Here is a 20,335-nt window from a genome sequence, read left to right as displayed (position 1 = left end):
CCCTGGTGGCGCAGTGGTTGAGAGTCCGCCTGCCGATGCAGGGGACACGGGTTCGTGCCCCGGTCCGGGAAGATCCCACATGCCACGGAGCGGCTGGGCCCATGAGCCATGGCCGCTGAGCCTGCGCGTCTGGAGCCTGTGCTCCGCAACGGGAGAGGCCACAACAGTGAGAGGCCCGCGTACCACCAAAAAAAAAAAAAAAAAAAGATGCAGACGTAGAGAATGGACTTGAGGACACAGGGAGGGGGCAGGGTAAGCTGGGACAAAGTGAGAGAGTGGCACTGACATATATACACTAACAAATGTAAAATAGATAGCTAGCGGGCAGCAGCCGCATAGCACAGGGAGATCAGCTTGGTGCTTTATGAGTGGTGGGAAAGGGAGGGTGGGAGGGAGACACAAGAGAGAGGAGATATGGGGATGTATGTATACATATAGCTGAGTCACTTTGTTATACAGCAAAGTGTATACACACACAAAGTGTATACACACTTGTATGTATACATATAGCTGAGTCACTTTGCTATACAGCAGAAACTAACACAACATTGTAAAGCAATTATACTCCAATAAAGATGTTAAAAAAAAAAAAGAGTAGCTCCCACTCGCCGCAACTAGAGAAAGCCCGCATGCAGCAACAGACCCAATGCAGCCAAAAATAAATAAATAAAAATAAATAAATTTATTTTTAAAAATTGATTCTGAATTTCAAATTGAAAATTCAGTAACAGACATTTCTCATGTTGACCCAAAATAAACAGACTGCCAGTTATTTCTTCAGCAAAAAATGGTTTTATTCAAGATCAGCAAAGAATTGTAATTCCAGGTCTGCAACCATGGAAAGTCACATGGAAATGTTGTCGCTGTCCCCTCCCCCTCCTCCTTCCCCAGTGAAAGAGAACTCTTTTAAAGAGGGGGAATGGAAGTTGGGAAGGCTATAGTAAACAAAGAATCCATTGGAGGAATTGAGAGTTCTGAAGTATAGTGGCTTTTCATTGGCTGAATTGTGACAGTCTTTCATTGGCTGAGCTCTTGCCAGGCAAGAAGAGGAAGTCCTTCTTCCCTTGGGGTCAGCTATCATCATAGGGTGTGAGACTTTCCCCGTCTGGCCTCCCAACTCTATTTTAATGGAGATTTTTATTTTACACACTTTTTGAAACAATTTAATAGAAATACCAGAGGTGTTAAGTATAGGGGCATTCAAAATACATTTATATTCAAATTTAGGGCACAGTTTTGTTTTCCAGATGTATTAAATAAAATGCTTTTCAACATATGGAATCATCTGACTTGTATACTGAGGATATTTATATTAAATCTGGTAACCCCTGGACACCAAAATTAGGATGCTATAGATACTGGCCTGGGTTTATGAACATTTTACCTCCATCTTCTTTTATTCTAGAAAGTACTACTAAAACCCTCTAATTTGATCTTTAAAATGAGAGACTTACTGTTGCCATTCCCTCTTTGCCATAGTTGTTTATTTACTTATTTATTTATTTAACCTGTATTTAATACATGTAATGTATGGTACATCTTATAGATTCAAAGAGAAAAAAGAAACAGCCCCTTGTTTTTCAATTATCGTACATTGCGGGAATCAGATAATTTTAACACAATGTGATGTGCTACAATTAGGGAAAGACTTATGTAAAGGTGCTTTGGGAATATAGAGAAGGAAGCTCTTAGCTGCTGAAAGGATGTGAGGGATATAAAAAAATTTAGGAGTTAGCCATGGGGTGTCTGGGGGAGGGACAGAGGAAAGGCTTGCAGCATTTCAGGCAAAAGGAAACAGCCTGTTCTGAGAAGAGGGTGGGGTAAAGAGCACCACATTCTAAAAATGACAAGTAATGAGTAAGGCTGCAGCACAGAATTGTTGGAATGGAGGAAAGCTTAACCTATGTCTGGAAAGGTAATCAGAACCAAATCATAACGGCTCACCGTGAGGTTCTTAACCAAATAGACAATTGAAGAGTTTAAAATGGAAGGAAATAACATCACCAGGTGCTCTGTTTAGAAAGCTCCTTTTTCCTGTTGTGTGGAAGATAGCTCCACCTGAAGAGTGGCGCTCTCACTTTCTCAGCAAGAAACTGCTGAGAAGTCTGAGTATAAATAATGAAGATCTGAGCAAAACTGGTAACTGTGGAACAGTCACGGGGAGACAGACTTGGAAGTATTTGGAAGGCAGGTCAAAACTAGTTGACAGACTGTTATGGGAAGATGACAAAAGGGAAGAAATAGAAGATCCCTCCTAGATTTCTAGATTGGGTAGGTGGATACTGATGTCATTAACTGACACTATAGTCTCAGGAGAAGGAGAGTCATGGTCATGAATTCTATTTGTGATATGTTTATTTTGAGGTACCTGGGAAATACACAAGTGGAGAATTCTGAACCAGATTAAAACCCTATAAGGCCTCAGGCATTGAAAAATTATATCTAGTGCCTTAGTCCCAGCAATCAAACTATAAACAGTACAAAGTCATAAAAAGATAGGAAGGCCAAAAATGTTTTGCTTTTTCTAATAATGACCATTTTGGTACTTTTAAAAAACATTACCCAAAACGAAGATTTTAAAAATATATATTATACATATTTATTTATATAAAAATCTATATTTATATAAGTGTACTTATTTATATAAATATATTACTTTTTAAATAAATTTTATTTTTATTTTTGGCTGCGTTGGGTCTTCGTTGTGGCGCGCCGGCTTCTCATTGCAGTGGCTTCTCTTACTGCGGAGCACGGCACGTGGGCTTCAGTAGTTGTGGTGCACAGGCTTAGTTGCTCCGCGGCATGTGGGATCTGCCCGGGCCAGGGCTCGAACCCGTGTCCCCTGCATTGGCAGGCGGATTCTTAACCACTGTGCCACCAGGGAAGCCCCTATATTACTTTTTTTTTTTTTTTCTGCCCCTGCTTGGCAGATGACAGAAACATGTGCGTAGACAGACTGCGTATTGGGTAATGCAGCCTGGGAGATGATTAGGAGGAAATGGTCAATCCTACTTCTTTCTCTACAGTGTCCCATATGCTGAAGAATTTACAGATCTGCCCAAGACAAGTGTACTTGGGGTTTTACACTAACGTAAGCCCATGGAAATCAAGCAGAAGAGAGGGGCAGTTCATATGTATCTGAATAGAACCAGTTTATGAGTCTCATTCATGGCTATTCTTGTTCTGTACCCATTTAGAGTCAAAGCATGTGGGCCACTGCTTATTTTCTTATTTGATATATTCCCTCACTTCCATGTCTGCCTGTCCATTAAGTAAATAGCACAAGTTTCTCATATGCCAGTGTTTCTCAAATGGTTTCTATCAGAATCTCCTGGATGACTTGTTAAACTAGATTGTTGGGTACCACCCCTACGGGTTCTGATTCAATAGACATGTGATGGAGCCAGAGAATTTACTTTTCTAACAAGTTTATAGGGGATCTTCTGGTTGCTGGTCCAGGCAGTGCAATCTAATATGCCAATTTTCCACAGCCAAACAATTAGAAGAGAATTGAGACAATAAATTAATTTTTAAATTCACTGAAGTAGACAGAGGGAAAAATTTTGTAAAAATAGGATATGTTCATTATGAAGGGATAACCAGAGTAATTGGGGTGGGTGGTCTTGCTTTTGAATAAAATCTGAGATTATTGCCATGACAGTCTACTTTGTTTTGGTTTTGGAAAGCTGACCCTAAAAATATTCACAGGCAAGCATAAAAATTCTTTACTTTGATTGAAAATGCAACTGATGACAAAAAGGACAAAGCAACTAACTCTGCATTTCAAGACATTCTAAATAGCTGTCACATATACTGGCATAGAACAAAACTGATCCTTTGAGGGAATAAAAAGTAATTTGAGAGAGAGTTTATAGTTCTTAGTTAAGAAGCTGTCTTTAGTTGCTTGATTTCTGAATTTTTGTGAACCACATGCCCTTCTCTTAGCAAAAACTAATTTTCCCATTGAGTAAACAATCTTCATTGGCTGCTTGACTCAGACCACTATTGCCTTGGAAGACTAATCCTGATAGCAGGTATTTTTAAATGGCAGGAGAATGGCAGGCTAGATCACACTTAAAAAGAGATGTTAACATGGGAAGTCTTGAAAACAGGTTGGCGCTATTATAATTTTTTAAAAGATATATCAGTATAATAGAATTTAGAATTTTCATACAACCTTAGTATGACTTAGGCAGCTCCCAACTTAGAAACAAGTTCTATCTAAAAAACTGGAAAGTAGTTTGTTTGGAATTTGGAACAATTTCCAAATGACATTATCATATTTATAACATTCTGAGGTTTCTAAGAAATTTTAAGATTTCTGAATCCATAGAAAATTTACAAAATCCTTAACCAAAATACCAGGTCTTTACTTGGAAAAGGAAGAAAAAAGTCTTTCATAATGAAAAGTTTCTATTTGATGGAATGTGAAAGTACACAGTGGGACTGGTTCCTATTTAATTACAAGCTGTGTGGTCTTAGACAAGTCATTTACCTTCCCCAATTTCAGTTTCCTCAATAGTAAACAGGTAGTGTTGATTAACAATGTTTAACTTATAAAGTGTTGAAGAGCACTGGAAACAATGCCTGTAAACTTTCCTTCCCTCACAGAGCAGGATGCTGTCAGTATTGTAATGTAGATTATTCATTTATTAACCATCCACCCACTATCAGGAAGAATACTAGGAATTTCCACGTTTTCCATTTAATCATCAAAATAATCCTGTGTGGTAGGTGTTTCTATTTTCCTTTTTGTAAGTAAAAATCAAAAAAAGGAAATGGTTTAAAATTTTAATATGAAAAACTAGTCCCTAAGGAAAAAATAGATTTAAGTAGAAAAGGTTGATAACTCTGGGCCAACATTAGTTATATCATATTTATAACTATTTTCTCACTGATCCTTGCAGCTACCCTATGAGACTGGAATGATTATTTTTTTCCATTTTATACATGAGTATTCTGGTAATCGGCACATTTCAGAGTCTAATCTACAATAGGTATTATGGGACCAGGAATTAAGTGAGAGGGATTCAGGTTTATACAATTACAGCATCAGTTACAAAGCAGTGGTTTCAGTAGGACAATGTGGGCATAGGATAGAATAGTCTATAGAAAGTGGCCAATGGGAAAGTAAGAGAAAAAGTCAGATGTAATCCATTGGTTGAATGTATCAGATATTCTGAAATTAGGTGTCTGTGATCTAGAAAATGTGTGTACTTGGTAGTAGTAAAATTTGCTGAGACTCTATAACTCTGTACTCAAAAATTAGTTATAAATCTCTTGGTTCATAAGGAAATTGTTATTTATAAATAAAAGGTTTTGTTTACTATGAAGAAATAAATAAATATCCCTCTTACGAGGTCAAAGATTTTCTGCCAGTACATTACTATATATGAAACTGGAATTTAAACTGTTTCTGAAGCAAAAGCAAGTTACTGTTAACTATTTTAATATTATATCCTGGTTGATATAATCAGGTTACCAGTTTTGCGTGAAGCAGAGACCCACATGATGATATTATTATGGCCCTGCTGCAGGGAAGTGTGGAGTCTTAATCACTGGACTGCCAGGGAAGTCCCATCCATATTATTACCAATCTGGATATTGATTGAAGTTAGCTAAGCCTTATCTTATCAGATATCAGAGGTTAAGGAAGTTCTGCTTACAGGTATGACAGATCTTAAGGGATAACTTAAGATCGTTAAGAAAACTGAGGGTATAAATATAACAGATTTGGTCATTCCAACATGTTACATTCTTCTCTGAATGGATTTTTTTTTTTTTTTAAAGAATTAGTTTACTGGGAATTCCCTGGCAGTCCAGTGGTTAGGACTCCACACTTCTATTGTAGGGGGCATGGGTATGATCCCTGGTCAAGGAACTAAGATCTGCATGCCCCACGGCCCAGCCAAAAAAAAAAAAGGAATTAATTTATCAACTGAACCCTGAGCCCTATTACTTGTTAGGCATTAGGCTAAGTGCTGGAAATGCAAAGATGAGTAAGAATATTCTTGCCCTATAGGATTTCACTATCTAATGGGAAGACATAGATAAATTGCTAGATACAATACAAGGAGGCATGAACCTGCAGCTGTGAGAGGGTTGAGTCCTGGAACGGCATTATTCATCCTTCTCCTAGTCTGACTTCCAAACGAACATTTACTTTCTACTTGAAACCCAAATCTCCTTGATTATTTTTAAATTTTTTGTTCCTATGTACACTTCACCCAGTTTTCCCCTAATGTTGACATCAAAACTAAGAAATTAACATTCATACACTGTTGTAGTAAGTTGTGCCCTTTTTGTCCCCAATCTGAGAATTCCTCAGGCTTGTTTTGACTTTCAGAAACTGGACACTTAAAAAAAAATTTTATACAATTTTTAAAGGTTACACTCCATTTACATATATTACAAAATATTGACTTTATTCCAAAAAAAATTTATACAATTTTTAAAGGTTGCACTCCATTTACATATATTATAAAATATTGACTTTATTCCCCCTTTTTTTTTTTTTTTTTTTTTTTGTGGTATGTGGGCCTCTCACTGTTGTGGCCTCTCCCGTTGCGGAGTACAGGCTCCGGACGCGTAGGCTCAGTGGCCATGGCTCACGGGCCCAGCTGCTCCGCGGGATGTGGACCAGGACACGAACCTGTGTCCCCTGCATCGGCAGGCGGACTCTCAACTACTGCGCCACCAGGGAAGCCCGGTGTTACTTCTAAATTGAAAAGTAAATCCTTTTTCTAGTAAATACTAAAGCCTTGCCCTAAGGTGAAATGAAGGGAAGAACATGATAAGTTCATCTCAGTAGAGGTTTGTTACTGAAGTATCCATAGGATGTTAAAAGGTAATTGCTCTACAACAAAAACTTGAGAAGGGGATTCTAAATTTTTATGAGACTCAGTGGATGCCAGGGCTTGTGGTTGGTTCGTTGTTTAACCACTATATTGAGATTTCCCATTCAGAAGCAGTTTATAATTAACAAAGCAAAGGTTGAGAAGACTTTTTTGGGCTTGTTTAGATTTTGCATCTTTTAGAATCCTGCCCCCAATTTTAAAATTAGGGAAAGGGGGCCAAGATAAAATTACATTTCTGTTTTGTGAAAAGTAATAAAAGAACTCATTGACAGAAATGGTATTTCACTAAAAGGTTGAATGTTGTTTTTTTTTACATAACCATTTGGTGTATAGTAAACCAGAGTACCTATTCATGAAAAAGCCAAAGGGGAAAATGCCTTAAAAAATATTATAGATACTGAATAAAGGTGGGTCAGTGAAGTTTACCCAGCCCTCCCCTAAAAGCCAGGATTCTAATTCCTCTTCAACGAATTATCTTCCCATCCAAAACCTGGGCTGCTCCATGCCCCACCCCCCAATAAGGGGGCCTGTATTTCCTCCTGAATTCCAAGTGAGCCATTCAGCGTTTAACTCCACAAGTAACACAGAATCCTGGCAAATAACGTGGTAGGTAAACATAGGAACAGGATACAGAATAAGTAAACATTAACAGGATACAGCTCTCTTGCGGAAAAACAATTTTTAAGCCAGTATTTAACAAATGTTACCCCCTAATGAAGCACATTTATCGGTTTTTCACAAACATTTGTTTTAATACAAGTTCAACGCAAACTTTTATCGTTTGCAGACATTTATTCACTTTTACTTTAGCATTTGAGTTGCTTTGTTCTCTTTAAATTCCTTCAGTTTTAAAGTGCCCCTAGATAATTTCATAACAATGTTTCGAATTAAGAAAGGCTGCATTAAGTGTATCAAGGGTCAGCTTTGCAAAGATACTTTGGTTTTGCTGCTATGTTGAAGGAAAATGCTTGTATAAATCTATTAAGCAGTTAAGTACTAGGTAAAATGGTGCTTGCTTCTGATTTCTTAGAGCTCTTTTGTTTTCTTCGCCATTAAGCTTATTCTGGGTTCGAAACAGGGTCTGCTCCGCAGATAATGATGAGTGTGGTGGTAATGAAAGAAAAAGAAAAGGAATTTTAGAAATGCCTAGAGAAAAACTTTTAATGATTTTTGTGCAACCATTGTAGGTTGTTGCTTTTTGTTTCTTGAAAGCTCCTGAATCTCTCACACCAGGTGTTCCTCTTTCCACTACAGGACTTGGAGCCGTCCCACCGGGATTCCACCTGTCTCCCCTTTCAGCTCCCGAAGTTTCCTTTCTCGAAGGCGTAGGCGGCGTTTCTCCGCGAGTGGATTCCTCAACTGGCTTTTCCCGGAGGCCCGGCTCCACGTGACCTCCCCTAACACCTGTACCGCCACCAGCTCACAGCGCCCCCATCCTCTCCGCCAGGTACAAACCCGGCCTGGCTCCTCCTCCCCCAGGAGGTCATGGTCCGGTGCGAGCCTCGCTCGGGCCGGCAGGGGAGGGGCTGAGCTACGGCCCCGCAGCCGCTGGAGCCCTTGCAGCCGTATTATCACATGACTCGACGGCGGCGGTAGCCTTGGCAGCAGCCGCGCCGGCTCCGCAGGCTCGCCGGGTGGGCTCAGTTCCGCTCACGCAGGAGTCGAGCGCAGCGGACGGGGAAGGGACCTGCTGAAGCTGCGGCCGCCCAGCCGCTCCCGGAGCGCGCGGCATCTCCCCCGGCCCGGCCGGCCCGCTCCATGCCGCTCCATTGCGGAAGTGTAGCGGGGGGAGGGGGCGGCGGCGGCGGCACGGAGCGCGGGAGGCCGGAGCTCGGCCCCTTGCAGCACTAGGCTCTGGGAGCAGCGCGGCGCGCCCACCGGCCCGGCTGCCCGTGCGCCCGCCGCAGCCTGCATGCCCCGCGCTGCGCTTCGCCCGGCCCCAGCCGCCGCCCACCGCTCGCACAGCTGCTGCCGGGCGCCGGAGTAATATGCTCACTCGAGTGAAATCTGCCGTGGCCAATTTCATGGGCGGCATCATGGCTGGCAGCTCAGGCTCCGAGCACGGCGGCGGCGGCTGCGGAGGCTCGGACCTGCCCCTGCGCTTCCCCTACGGGCGACCCGAGTTCCTGGGGCTGTCTCAGGACGAGGTGGAGTGCAGCGCCGACCACATTGCCCGCCCCATCCTCATTCTCAAGGAGACCCGGCGGCTGCCCTGGGCCACTGGCTACGCAGAGTGAGTGCAGCGACACCGGCGGCGCCCCTGCTCTCCTCGCGGCCCTTCCCCGCACGCTTCCAGCCCTCCTCTCTCCTTGTTCCTCGGCCCCAGGGCCCTCCGCTGGCCGCTGGCGTCCAGGCCTCGGCGGGCACCTCTTTACTGACACTGGCCATTTCTCTCTCCTCCCACTCCCCTTTCCCCCAACCCCAAGGGCGCGGCGTCTCCAGCCCGGGTTTGGGTGGTAGATGGGTGGGTGGCAGCGCTGGACCGTGGGAAAGCTAAGGCTGGACGCGGCTGTGAATCTGGTGGCTGTGACACTTGGAAGAAAGAGCGTGGAACAGCTCTGCTGAAGTTTGAAACACAGAAGGGAAATCTGGTATCTGTGCTTCCATTTCCCCCAAATCTTTGTGCCTCCGCGTGAAGTTTGTGAGGTAGAGCTTGGAGGAACTGTCCCTGCGCCAGGGTTTGCGGGGGTGGGGCGGTTGTCCGAGCTCTGGAAGCGGCCGCGGCCCCGTGCTTGGTTGCACAGTTCAGAAGGTCTCAGTTTCTCTGACTTCAGCCTAAGAGCTCATTCGCTTCTCCTTTAGCAGGTAGGAAAACCCTGCGCCTTTAGTAAACGCCAATACTGTTTCCCCCAGTTCTTGGGGAGGGGGAAACTTCTTCCAGGTGTCTAATGATAGCATTTTGGTAATCAGTTTTGGTGATTAAGCGAGAGTTTGAGTGATCTACTATTTCAAGAACCGGTTGAGTTAGGTTGACGACCTGGAGTGGAACTGGGAAAGGAGAGAGGAAGGATTTTAATGGCCTTGCCCCAACCCTACGGCTACTCTTCCATTGACCATTAATGACCATCTTATGAACGATAGGGTAATGTTTCTTCCCCTATTCAGCGTTATGAAACTGGGAAACTCGGAAGGTGGAATTTAGCAGACCAGAGTTCCGGGATTAATAATGACCAGGTGGGTGTGCAAAAGTGCACGCAAACCCTTGATTCCTGGCACACCTGCCCCTTTTCCTTTAACTCCATCCGCTCTATAATCTTGGCCCTCCCTTACCAGTGCACAGCCTCGCCCGCTGATTGGTTCATCGGGGAACCAATCAGCTCTCCCGACGCCGGGGCGCTTCGATGCTGACCCTGTTCTGATGGCCCGGATAACCCCGAGCAGGCCTGGTTCCCGACGCTCCGGGTTCCCGGGCAAGGTTTGGTTTGGGAAACGCTCTTCCTAGTATCTCGAATTCTCTTTTCCTTTGCCTTTCATCATACAACCATTTCTCCACCGGCTGAAATAGAAAATATATATAAATGGGGATAGATGACTGGAGTGTGAAAAAACAGTGAGGACACAGAAGTGAGAGTGATAGGTGCTAAAACAATAAAATTTAACACATAATAAAGGGCAAAGCATGGTAGAGAACGGTGAGGTTGGGGAGGTAGAAAATATCATTATACGTTTCAGGAGAAAGCTAAAGCAAAAACACCTGTGTGAGGGAAAAGTGCCTGCCAAAACACCAAGTACTGTTTCTCGATTGAAAAAAAAAAAAAAAGTTTAAACGACCATTTGGACCTTTGCAAGGCCAAAGGCAACTTGGAGGCATACGTTGTCCTACAATTCTGTAGGTGGGGGACCACGTGCCTGTCAAAAACCTGAATGTGTAGGGCCCATTGTCACTCCAGTGGGTTCCCCAGGGCAAGGGCACCTATCTGAAGGGCAGAGAGATAAGAAGAAAGATGTTTAAAACACAATGTGGAAGCTACTTGGACACGTAAAAGGAGTACCTCAGTTAGCAGGAAGGAAAGGAAAGGGGAAAAAAACAACCCGTTTCAAAATGTTTGGATCCTATCACAAGCACACGATGTGCCAAGGGCTGTAAAGAATATAAGGGAATCTGAAATGAGATGTGTGGGAGGGGTAGTCAGTTTCCTTATCTCTAAGAAGCTTATCTTACCCTAGACTAGGACACGAGGGAGGTTCAGTTGTAGGTTAGAAAGGCCACTGTAAGATGTTTAATTATTAAAGCTAGTTATAAAAGTAGTACATACTTGTTAATTCAAGCAAAGACCTGTATACAAATGTTGTCCTGTCACTTCCCTCTGTCAGATGTTGTACTGTACCACTTCCTCAAACTTTGAACTATAGTTAATCTTCCTGCAAAAATACATCCTGAATGATCAAAATGGCTGAAATAGGGAAGGCGAGAGACAGACAAGTAGGAACTGTGCTTATGGTCAGAGGCCACTACCAGTAATATTGCCCAGGATATACTGGGAGGAGGAATTCTCTTTGTTCTGGAATGTAGCTTAGAGGGATGGAATTGGTAGGAAGATTGCTCAGAGTGGGGATCAGAGGGGTGCTCAGAGTCACAGCCTGAATCAGAAGCGGTTTGTTTACCTTTCCAGAAAGGGAGCTACTTTCTAAGCCTTCCTGGGGAGGAAGAATTGGCATCACTTGGTCACTGAGGAGTTAGAGTTGAACTCTAGTGTTGTTGAACTTTTGGATGGTAGGGGAAAAAAAAGGTGAAATGGTCTATTTTTGCAACATATTGTTAATCCCTTTCAGAAGGAGATACTCTGTAGGTTATAGAACTAGAGAATTAGCTTAAGTGATGCCCGTAAGATTTGGGGATCCAGAAACAGAAGTCCCTCGTTTATTCAGTATTAATTGGCATTGTGCGAGGTGGAATTTCCTGCTCCTCAGAAAGCCTCCTATTGTGGCTGAGCAGTTTAGCCATTTGATTCAGGGCTGTATGCTAGGTTGTAAAACATTGTAGTTACAGATAACATCCACAGAGCTAAAATCTTTCCCAAAACATTGATTAGCAAGTTTTACTTTTTAGTTTGTTGTTGAATCACTGACTTAGCCTGTTAGACCAGCTCAGAGAGAGCCCATGGGAAACAATAGTCTGACCCAGAGACCTCACATGGTAGCTGCTTCCTTTGTTTTCCACAAGTTTAAATAACCGCCCAAGTGCTTCAAGGACCCGGAAGTCAGTTCAGTTTTTAATAGGTTAGAAGTGTATTTTGACTTTTCTTCTTCTTGACCTTTTACCCAACCTCTTTCCCACTGATGGTCAGTTGGATGTAGTGGATGTGGAGTTTGTGCCTGAAACTACGACAGTAGATAATGCCAGAGAATGTGCAGTCTCTGTATATGAAAGCATCATATTCAAGTTTTATCAGTGGAAAATTTCTTTGCTTGTACAGAAAGAATAAATCATAATTATAATATTATCTTATTTAGATTATAGCTGTAACTATGCAATTTTTTTCCTATTACCTTTCTTATAAAAGTGCCCCAGACATGGGTATTTAAAGAAAGCTACTTTGAGAGTTTCTGTTAAATGTGCATTATATAAGTTCTTTCTGCCTCACAAAGTTCGAGATTGTGAAAATTTTGTTGCAATTTAACCTTATTTAAATCCAGCAAACGGCCCACAAGTATTTGGATTTATTTTGGAATCTATAGGCTCTTCCATCTCCCCAGTCATTGGCACTAATTAGCAATTATGAATAAATCGCATTAGTTGGCTGTGTATTGTTTTTTTTTGACATCTTTATTGGAGTATAATTGCTTTACAATAGTGTGTTAGTTTCTGCTTTATAACAAAGTGAATCAGTTATACGTATACATGTGTTCCCATATGTCTTCCCTCTTGCGTCTCTCTCCCACCCTCCCTATCCCACCCCTCTAGGTGGTCACAAAGAACTGAGCTGATCTCCCTGTGCTGTGCGGCTGCTTCCCACTAGCTATCTATTTTATGTTCGGTAGTGTATATATGTCCATGCCACTCTCTCACTTTGACCCAGCTTACCCTTCCCCCTCCCCATATCCTCAAGTCCATTCTCTAGTAGGTCTGTGTCTTTATTCCCGTCTTACCCCTAGGTTCTTCACGACATTTTTTTTCCTTAGATTCCATATATATGTGTTAGCATACAGTATTTGTCTTTCCCTTTCTGACTTACTTCACTCTGTATGCAGCTCAATAACAAAAAAACAAACAACCCAATCCAAAAGTGGGCTGTGCATTGTTGATAGCAGAGAAACCGCTATTTCTCCCTGGCTGCAAAGCTCAGAAATCCCCTGCCCTTTGTTTTTCCCTTCTGGCCTCCTCTAGTACACCCACCCCTCTTACACCTGGTAGCAGAGCTCCTCCCTGGGAACTCCCTCTTTGACTTTTGCAACTGAAGAACCTTGAGGTTCTGCACTTCTTGTTGGATAAGGAGGAAAAGAAATGAATGGGGTGTGGTGTTGGGGGCTTTCACTTAACGGAGCTCTCCATAGCACTTTTCTGCAGATCCGTGCAGAGTAGCCTAAAATATTTCATCTACCTTTGTACTAACCTGCAGAAGGTATTAATTTCCTATTTTAAAGTAGGTGGCTAAGCTCTCCTCCATTTTTCAGATTATAATGAATTCATCTCCTCTGGGGTGGAGGTCCTGGGCTGTCCCTTTTCTTAGAAACATGGATCAGCTTCCTTCAAAGACTAGTGATGCTTCAGGCAGAGGATTTAATTATCGTGAGGGGTTGTGTTTATCCTGTGTTGCAGCCCCAGTTACATAGACATCGTCTCTGATTTTGCCCCACCACACAGTGCTTCCTTATTATATCAATAGTTACATGCATACCGACTGATAACTTAAAACTGACTGCATGATAGAATTGTTTTCTAAAAATGTATAATGTTATTGAAGATAATTTAGAAATTTGAGATATAATTGACATACTAGTTTCAAGTGTACAGCATAATGATTCAATATATGCATGTATTGTGAAATAATCACAATAAGTCTAGTTAGCACCCATCACCACACACAGATACAGTTTTTTTTTCTTGTGATGAGAACTTTTACTCTTAGCAACTTTCAAATATACAATACAGTATTATTAACTATAGTCACCATGCTGTACATTACATGCCCAGGACTTATTTGATAACTGGAAGTTTGTACAATTCTGTGTCTGTGAGTTTGGTTGTTTTTTTCTTTTCTTTTTTTTTTAGGTAAGAAGTGGATTTATTTAGAGAGAAACACACTCCACAGAGTATGGGCCATCTCAGAGGGCGAGAGTGGCCAGTTTTTTTCTTCTTTAAGTTTCCAAATATAAGTGAGATCATATGGTATTTGTCCTTCTCTGAGTTATTTCACTTAGCATAATACCCTTAAGGTCCATTCATGTTGTTGTAAATGGCAGGATTTCCTTCTTTTTTATGGCTGAATAATATTCCAATATATATACATGGAATATTATATATATGGAATATATATCTATCTATCTCATATGTTTTTTCATTCATCCATTGATGGACACTTAGGTTGTTTCCATGTCTTGGCTGCTGTAAATAATGTTGCAATGAACTTGGTAATGCAGATATCTTTTTGAGTTAGTATTTTTGTTTCCTTCAAATAAATACCTAGAAGTGGAATTGCTAGATCATATGATAGTTCTATTTTTAATTTTTTGAGAGATCTCCGTACTGTTTTCCATATTGGCTACACTAATTTACCTTCCCATCAATAATGCACAAAGGTTCCTTTTTTTCCACATCTTTATCGACACTTGTTATTTCTCATCTTTTTGATAATAGCCATTCTAAGAGGTGTGAGGTGGTATTTTATTGTGGTTCTGATTTGCGTTTCCCTCATGATTAGTGATATTGAACACCTTTTCATGTACCTATTGGCCATCTGTACGTCTTTGGCAAAATGTCTATTTGTATCCTCCACTCGTTTTAAAAATCAGATTTTTAATTTTTTTTGCTGTTTACTTATATGAGTTCTTTATATATTTTGGCTATAAACCGCTTATCAGATACGTGATTTGCAAATATTTTCTCCCATTCGGTAGATTGCCTTTTCATTTCTTTGATGGTTTCCTTTGCTGTGCAGAAGCTTTTGAGTTTGATGTAGTTCCACTTGTTTATTTTTACTCCTGTTGCCTTTGCTTTTGGTGTCAAATCCAAAAACTCATCACCAAGATCGATGTCAAGGAGCCTACTGCCTATGTTTCCTAGGAGTTTTATGGGTTCAGGTCTTACATTCAAGTCTTTAATCCATTTTGAGTTAATTTCATGTATGATGTAAGGTAGTAATTCAGTTTTTCTTTTGCATGTGCTGTCCATTTTCCCCAACACCACTTATGAAGAGACTGACCTTTCCCTGTATGTTCTTGGCTGCTTTGTCATAAATTAATTTACCATATAGGTATGAGTTTATTTCTGGACTCTCTGTTCTGCTCCATTCATCTGTGTGTCTGTTTTCATGCCCATACCATACTGTTTGGATTTACTATCACTTTATAATATAGTTTTAAATCAGGAAGTGTGATGCCTCCAGTTTTGTTCTTGTTAAAGATTGCTTTGGCTATTTGAGGTCTAATGTGGTTCCATACAAATTTAGGATTGTTTGTTCTATCTCTGTGAAAGATGCCATTGTAATTTTGATAGGAATTGCGTTGAAACTGTAGATTGCTTTGAGTAGTACGGACATTTTAACAATATTCTTTCAACTCATGATCATAGAATATCTTTTCATTTATTTGTGTCTTCAACTTAATTTATCAGTGTCTTATAGTTTTCAGTGTGCAGGTCTGGTCTTTTACCTCCTTGGTTACATTTATTCCTATTTTATTCTTTTTGATGCATGTAAATGGACTTGTTTTCTTAACTAAAAAATTTAAAAAATAAGTTAATTTAAATTATATATGTCTTTATAATTTTCTCTGATTTGCCTAATTTGAACAGAGGATTGATATTTTTTCCCCCTTGGATTTATGCCATTCTCCCTCAGGAAATAAACAACATTCATCTGCTTCCATTACTTCTCTCATCCAATCAGTGAAATCATTTCACTCGTATGCTGGGTCCATAATATAAGACACAGTCATCTTCCTCAAGAAAATTTTATGGCATAGTCTTTCCCCCTTTAGTGTCATTCTTTGAAATTAAATTGAAGTGAAATCATGGACTATTAAGATTACAAGAGACCAACACTGCGGGTGGGGGAAGTTGTTTGTTTTGTTTTTAATGTCTTAATGCTTCTGGGCAATTTCAAATCTCAGTATCTGGAGCCTTTAAGTCACACTAGGGAAGCAGATTGTTCTTTTCAGCAAGCATTATGATTAGCTGCAAAGTCCTCTGTACCTGAAGGTCACAAGACCTTTATACATACCTGTATAAAGGTATGAATAAAGAAAAAATTATCCTAACACTTGTTAAAAAGGTAAGAAAGACTTTATCCAAGACTACTGCAATAGGGGCATTGTATTAGGGGAGAGAGATCAGACTCAACTCCAACTACAGCAAAGACAGATGGAAATTTATAACCCAAGAACAGAGTGATGAGGTCAGTGGATGGAAAATTACTAAGAGGAAACGTCACGGGTAGGGGGATTCTTGCTGAAGGTAGGTCAAGGAGTTATACATCAAAGGTAGGAGATGAGGAAATTGATCAGATATCAAGGGTGATCAGATTTGACTGCTAAGTAGGGACATAAAGAAACCAAATTTCTTATTTACTATCATCAATGTTTCATGAAATAAAGGATATTTTAAATCAGAAGTGTAGAGGCATATAATCTCAGCAAAAAGAACAGTTTTTAGTTTTTTGAAAATGCTATGCTCCTATTTTTCTAATTTTTCACAGACTCAAAACCATGTATTTTACCTGTCCTGGAGGATTCCCAAGACCCTTTACAGTTTTGAACTTTGTGAGTTACTGGGGTTAGGCTGAGAGCCAGTGTCTTTCCTTCCAGGCTGAGGTTATTCCCAGTGGGGCTTGCTGTCTCCTTTATTGTGATTACAGTTTTCAACTCCCCCAGTACTTTATTATGAAAATTTTCAAATATCCAGAAAAGTTGAAACCATTATATACTTAGCACCCGTATGTGCCCACCATCTAGATTCTACAATGCACATTTTGCTATATTTGCTTAATCATTTGCCTATCCATCAATCCATTCTTTTTATTTTATTTTTTATTTTTTATTTTTTTTGGTGGGGGGGTACGCGGGCCTCTCACTTGTCGTGGCCTCTCCCGTTGCGGAGCACAGGCTCCGGACGTGCAGGCTCAGCGGCCACGGCTCACGGGCCCAGCCGCTCCACGGCATGCGGGATCTTCCCGGACCGGGGCACGAACCCATGTCCCCTGCATCGGCAGGCGGACTCTCAACCACTGCGCCACCAGGGAAGCCCCATTCTTTTTATTTTTAAGTGTGTATTTCCTTTGGTCCAATGGCATTGATTTATGCTATTAAGTTATTTTCCACAGTAAATTAAGTTAGGTTTGAGTAGCTTTGACTTTCTCAGTTGAGAAAACTACCAAACCATTAGGTCCTCATCCATGTGGGAGGGAGGCAGGAGGGGACCCAAATTTAACTCTTACAACTTGGTGCCCTGCAAATGCTCACTCAGTCCGTATGCTTTCCATAACTTAGCACTCATATAACTGAGAGCTTTACATGGGGTCAAACTGAAAAGTAGAAATAGTTGACACATCTCTTTGCTGTGCTCTTGTTCAATTAAATCAGTGGGAAATTGGTTTAAAACTTGAGTCACTCCTCTTTTCAACTGGTAACCAGTCAGGTGAATATTATCTGAGGAGTAGTCTGTTTAAAAAAGACTTCAGAATGTGTTGCCTGAAAAGTGCTTAGTGAATAATAAAGACACCATTGAGCTGTGTTTACCTTACTTCTGAAGCAGATGTAATCCACTCGGAAACTTAGGGAAATTAAAGTACTTGCTTAATTGCTCTTTTTCCAGTGAGGAATGTGAATCCGTTGTGCTTTCTTTGATATACAATTTCTGACTTAGTTTTCTTTAAATGACTGTAAAATTTAAATGCTTACCTGTATTTTCTTTCTATGCTTATTTATGAGAAAAGATAATGATACCACCAAGTTACATCTGTAGAGCTCTGTATAGTCCCTGCCATGTATACTTACATATAAGCATCTGTTATCCATGTTTAATAAAAGGAAAATGAGGCCCAGAGAGAACTTAAGTTACTTTAGAATCTCATACCGTCCCGTGATCCTAGTGTGACCATGGCTGAATCATTGAACCTGACCATTTGTTGTGTGAAATTTTTCATTAATAAAAAGGCATCATATCCTCATAAACAAAATGCCACAGAAGAGAGTGTGTAAAGTATTTAATTACTCAAAGGAAACTAATAAAGCCTAATCTCTAGGTGTCTTTAAATTCCATAAGGGCAAATTAGCACATCAAGTTTTGTATGAAAGGATGCTTTTCAAAGCTTTTAAAAATAGTTCTACTGAGCATAATAGACATTTTTAAAATTAACTTTCTTAATATATGTGCATTTCCTATGTTTAACAGTCCAGATATTTTCAAAATTACCATCTTTTCCTAACTTCAAATTGCTTCCCCCCCCCATTTTAATGTTTTTGGGAACCCTGTAAATCTTAAAACAAATCTGTACATTTTATGTAGTGATGTTTTTCTAAAGTTAATAAATAGATCATGTGTTTTACTATTAACAGCTACTTAGACATGAGGAAGTAGACTGAGGAATTTTGAATAATGGGGCCCAAGTCCTGAGTCAGGTTTTATGAGACAGTACTTTTAAAAATTACTTTGGGAATTCTGTTACCTAAGTTCTTCTTACTTAAGCGCAATCAAGTCTGAATGGGAATGTTTCAACTTCGAGGGCCAGCAAGGCCAGCAGTGCTCGGAGTGGCCTTCATTTGCTGGTCCTTGGCCTCATGGGCTCCCCCAGGGCTGTCTTGGGGAGTGCATGCCTTGGCATCTTGGACTAGTCAGGTCTAATGGAGCCTTGCTGGCTGGCTGGGCTGTGTAATGAATCATTGCAGGGCTGTGGGGCTGGCAGAGATCAATTATTTGCCAAGCTGAGGTGACTGAGGTGATTCGTGCACTCTACTGTCCTTTCAGGGAGTTGACAGACATTTAAGCTATTGAAGAACAGTGCCTTTCTACTAGATAACCTTTTTCATATAAGCATAGGAGGGGAAAAAAATCTCAAGTGATAAATTGATTTTTTAAATAAAAGTGCAGTGAATTATTGAATTGCTATATTTAAGTGGTTGGCCACGGTGTACTAATAGTCATTCTTTACCTTTTTGAAAAGGTGAACATTGACAAGTTATGTTTAGAAGACACAGCTGGCAAAAATAAGAGGTAGAAAATAAATGCTTAGTAGGAAGCAGATTTTAAGGGACGCTGAATATGAATAGCTCATAAGAGGATGTCAGGGGATGGAGGGAACCAAACTGGTATTACTTTAGAAAGAACTATTAAGTGGGTTTTTTGTTGTTGTTTGTTTTGTTTTTGTTTTTATATAGAAGAGGAAATAGCCACAGTATTTTGTTGCAAATAAATAGCCTATGAGGATATTATAGCCTAAAATATATGTTTGGGAAAAACCAAGCGATTTTTTTAGCCTTTACCCCATAAAGTAGGGTTTCGAATAGGGCTAAAGAGCCAGATTAGATAGCCTCGTGGCACCCTGCCCTGTGGTTATTAATAATGGGGCCATGCTGCCTGGTTGTTAGAACCAGGTGTTCAGAGCAGCAGCAAATGGGAAGAAAAGGAGAATTGGCAACTCAGACTACAGCAGCTGGTGTTTATTTTTTTAAAATATCCAGGTGCTCAGATGGGAATTGCAGGGGCCTGTCGTTGAAGCCCTGCCTCTCGTCCTCTCTCTGTGTCCCTGGTCATCAGGTCAGTGCTGACAGCGGCCACTTGGCCACGCCAGCCCTTTCCCACCTCGCATACCACCTGAAGTCCTGCCTGCTGCCTCGCCATCCTCAGGGGCACCACGAGGTGTCATTGGCCTTGGGTGTCATGGGTCTTGGGTGGTGCTGTGGATTCCCTCCAGTCCTGGTTCCCAATCTTCTCACTATTATGCACCCATTTATTTATTTATTTTCTTGGATGGATCCCTCATGAACGATTTTGTCCAGCAAGCTGTATAAAAAATAAGTATTGCTGCCCCTTAACATTTTTTTTTAAACCAGACACAGTATTTTCTAGCCAGTAGGAGGGGTGGGTGTGGTAATAACATTTAAGCCGAATGCAAAGGATTAACTTTTGTTTCAGTTACTGTATGAGTCCTTACTGCACACAACCTATCTTTCATTAGCTTTTTCCCCTTCAATATTTAAAATAGCTTAGGTCTGTTATTGCTGCCTTCCCCGATTCGTAAGCAGCATGGACCACAAGTTGGAACTCTGCTGACAGCCTTGGCTTTTGTACCACCCCTGGGTTTTCAGCTCAGATTCACGTCAAG

At 40.9% G+C, this 20,335-nt stretch overlaps 1 protein-coding gene across 1 annotated transcript in view; it reads left to right on the top strand.

The window, feature by feature from the left end:
* Positions 1-8,835: 8,835 nt before the first annotated feature.
* Positions 8,836-20,335, top strand: part of PPM1H (protein phosphatase, Mg2+/Mn2+ dependent 1H) — a 277,205-nt gene continuing 265,705 nt past the window's right edge. The window contains exon 1 of the mRNA XM_082634561.1: positions 8,836-9,090. Coding sequence (XP_082490687.1) covers positions 8,846-9,090 — 245 coding nt within the window. The 5' untranslated portion in view covers positions 8,836-8,845. The remainder of the gene's footprint in view (positions 9,091-20,335) is intronic.

The sequence above is a fragment of the Mesoplodon mirus genome, assembly GCF_964341445.2.
Source record: "Mesoplodon mirus genome assembly, chromosome: 11".
Classification (NCBI taxonomy): domain Eukaryota; kingdom Metazoa; phylum Chordata; class Mammalia; order Artiodactyla; family Ziphiidae; genus Mesoplodon; species Mesoplodon mirus.
Note: the sequence above shows the minus strand (reverse complement) of the source record. Positions and strands in the feature narration are given on the sequence as shown.